Genomic DNA, 3,139 nt, shown 5'->3' with positions numbered 1-3,139 from the left:
TCCCTACGAGGCACTCAGCTGCATAACTACCAATACCTTCTAAACATTTAATGGTGCTGCCTCTCTCAGAAGGTTGTCATAACTAGTCCTCTCTAAACCTTAAAACTGAGACAAGGCAAAACAGAAAAAAAATGGAGAGGTCATGACTATTTCCAGAATACCCATAATAAAGCAGTTCATGTAGTAAAATGTAATAGGTAGAAATGGTGAGAAATCTCTTGGGTGATCAGACAGGATGAGAATTGCAATACAGTGTTGACATTCTCAAGTCAATCATGCTATTTAAACCTTAAGCCAATTTCATTTCCACTCTTAACTTGAAGATAAATTGGTGAACACAATGAAAACTGAGAAAAAGATTGGTTTCAAGTCCTCTGTTAGTTTGAACAAACAAGTCAAACAATACATTCAAAAGAACTATTCTTATGGTGCAAAGACTAACTACTCTGAAGAAATCTTACCCCTAAGTCCTGCAGAGCCCATAGATGTCTTCTCTTGCTGATACTGCTCTCTCTGTTGTTGGGTGAGAGGCAGGGTCTGTCCTTTGCAGTTATATGTTGTACAGTACCTAATCACTTGTTCATAAGCACCCTTCATAAAACAAACCTCTGGTTTGTCCTAAGAAAAAAATATTGGCACATAAATATCTACAGTCCTCTAGCAGCAGAATATTGTCAGAATTTCATGAGATTTTTGAGGGAGGGGGAATCTAACACTGACAAGTTTACACGCAAGGCTTGGGATATCAGAATGTTTATAAGAATTTCACAGTATGCTTTATAAAAACCAAAAACTTATGGTTCTATATTTGAGAGCCTGAAAATGAAACCTTGGCCATGGACAGATGTTCATCTGTAAGGCTGCATGCGCCCCAGCTACAAAAAACAGAGTTATGTGGGGCATTCATATGTTCACAGCCCCTGGCTGAAGTACTGCAAAGGCATTGCAAAGATATGTTCTCTGCTGGGAGACAGGGGAACACTGGGAAGACTGTAAGCCTGCTGTAGTGAGCTGTCCATGAGTAGACTACTGTCCTCAGTCTGACAGCTTGCTGCCCTCCCCAGCGATCAGGGTGGCAGTGTGTTGACAGCTTTCTGTCTCCCCTGCCACAGGACCAGTGGTCCCCACTGCCCCAGAAGCAGTTGCCATTTCTGCCACTGGGCTCTGAGACAGCTTTCTGTGGCAAACAGAGCCACAGCCTGCTTTCCTGGCTGGGCTGAAGCTCTGCTCCCAAGCAGGGTACTAAGGAGCAAGTGGTTCTGCCTTAATCCCCGCCATGGAGCACTGTGGGATGCCAGGAGAACAACAGACCTGCTGTAGCACTACATGCAACTAAATAGATGTTACACAGGGCTCCACAAAATGTAGCACTACAGAGCATGTGCTATTTTTGTAGTGCTACACGTGTTGTGCAGGCCTATCCCTTTGACTTCATAGTTCTGTAAATGCAACTTCTGTCCACAGTCACTGTTCCTCTTCCAAATGCACAGCTCTGTGCACTTCATTACTACCTTCAGAAAACAGCCCTTAATGTAAAACAAGGAAACTATGCACTTGATCTGAGCCCAAGATGTGCTGCACAATGTTACACAACAGCTGGCACAATTGAAGAGAGCCATTGGGAAGGTCTACCTGTTGTGTTCTGTGCACACACTTAACAGCCATCCATTTCTGCTCCGAGCTGAAGGGATACTCTGCTTTTCTTATGTAATCCTGCTGGAGTCCATCTAGACCCATCTGTGTAAAACATAACAAAGAGTAACCTTAGCACCATTTTTGTTCATACAGCCAAACCATTAATTGCCCTCCAAGAAAAGGTTTCCAAAAGCAGCTAAGCTTTAATTATTTAAAAATTCAGGGCATGGACAGACTATCACATACTCGGAGCCATCCCTAGCGGTGGGCGAGTGGGGCAGCTGCCCCAGGCCCCGTGCTCTGGGTAGCCCCATGGACATGCCATACAGACTCCATTGCAGCCGCCAGCTCCACCGTCTGGCTGCTCGCCACCTCTGCCCCAGGCCCCGTGCTTTGGGTAGCCCCGTGGACATGCCATACAGACTCCATTCCAGCCGCCAGCTCCACGGTCTGGTTGCTCGCCACCTCTGCCCCCACACAAGCTGATATGCCCTGGGCCCCACACACCCCTAGGGACGGCTCTGCACATACTCCAGGGTAATCTACAATGTTTTTGTATACTGATGTTAAGTAACACCAGGCTAACAATGGGCAGAGACAAACAGCTACACTAAGAGTGCATCTACACATGCACTTACCTGTGCACTAAACTAATTTGCTGTGATGCAAAACATCACAAATCTCCATATGCAATTCTATTAGATCGCAGCAAAATAATATGCACCATCATAAGATAGTACTATCAGGGACAGTACTATCTTTATGGAGGTGAAAATAACTGCACCTAAACACATGGGTAAACTGACCTGGGTGTACAGTATATGTTGCATCTAATCATCCCAAGCAGCAATGAATCAGACCCCTCCCGGCTGCCCAGTCACGGGGCTCCACATGCTGGTGCACTCATGTGCCCCAGCCAGCCCCTCTGCCTCCCAGAGCCTGGGATTGACCACCCCAGACCCTCTGCCAGCCCAGGACTGCTCTGTCCCAGCTCAAACTGCTGCAGTCAGCAGTTTGCACAGGCTAGCATCTGCACATGCACCTTGGCCCACAGTAGTTTGAGTATCTACCACGTGCCATTAAGGTGACAGGATAAACTCTGGCACAAACTGCACGTGTAGATGCACCCCAAGAGAAGTAAACACAGTAGGTGGCTGTTACCCTCCTACTAGAGCCATCCCTAGGATACAGTGAATCAGGGCAACTGCCCCAGGCCCCACATTTTGGTAAATTGAGGAGTCAGTGGGTGAGAGACAGGCCGCGTGGGGGGGGGGGGGGGGGGGGAGGAGGGGGAAGGAACTGAGGAGCTGGGCAGAGGGGCCACAGCCTCTTTTGCAGGGCCTGCCTGGAGCTGGCAGCTCAGAAGCAGCATAGAGGACCCCTCCCACCCCCACCTTTGCAGGGGTACCATGGCCCCCGCAGTGTTAAAGGGGCCCCACGCAGGCTGATTTGCCCCAGGCTTGCTTCCCACACCCCCAGAGCTGGCTCTGCTTGCTACTACACC

The 3,139-nt window shown here is 48.4% G+C and overlaps 1 protein-coding gene across 5 annotated transcripts in view; it reads right to left on the bottom strand.

The window, feature by feature from the left end:
• Positions 1 to 3,139, bottom strand: part of ATP2C1 (ATPase secretory pathway Ca2+ transporting 1) — a 105,478-nt gene that overhangs the window by 19,645 nt on the left and 82,694 nt on the right. For all 5 annotated transcript variants that reach the window (XR_003093287.1, XM_025200256.1, XM_025200255.1 and 2 more), the window contains 2 exons: positions 1,633 to 1,737; positions 462 to 618 (listed from right to left, as the gene is read on the bottom strand). Coding sequence is in view for 4 of the 5 variants with exons in the window: in XM_025200256.1 (XP_025056041.1) it covers positions 462 to 618; positions 1,633 to 1,737 (262 nt within the window). In the remaining variant the exon portion in view is untranslated. The remainder of the gene's footprint in view (positions 1 to 461; positions 619 to 1,632; positions 1,738 to 3,139) is intronic.

Source organism: Alligator sinensis, unplaced genomic scaffold (assembly GCF_000455745.1).
Source record: "Alligator sinensis unplaced genomic scaffold, ASM45574v1 scaffold54_1, whole genome shotgun sequence".
Lineage (NCBI taxonomy): Eukaryota > Metazoa > Chordata > Crocodylia > Alligatoridae > Alligator > Alligator sinensis.
The sequence above is the reverse complement of the archived record's forward strand: the minus strand, read 5'-3'. Positions and strand labels throughout refer to the sequence as shown.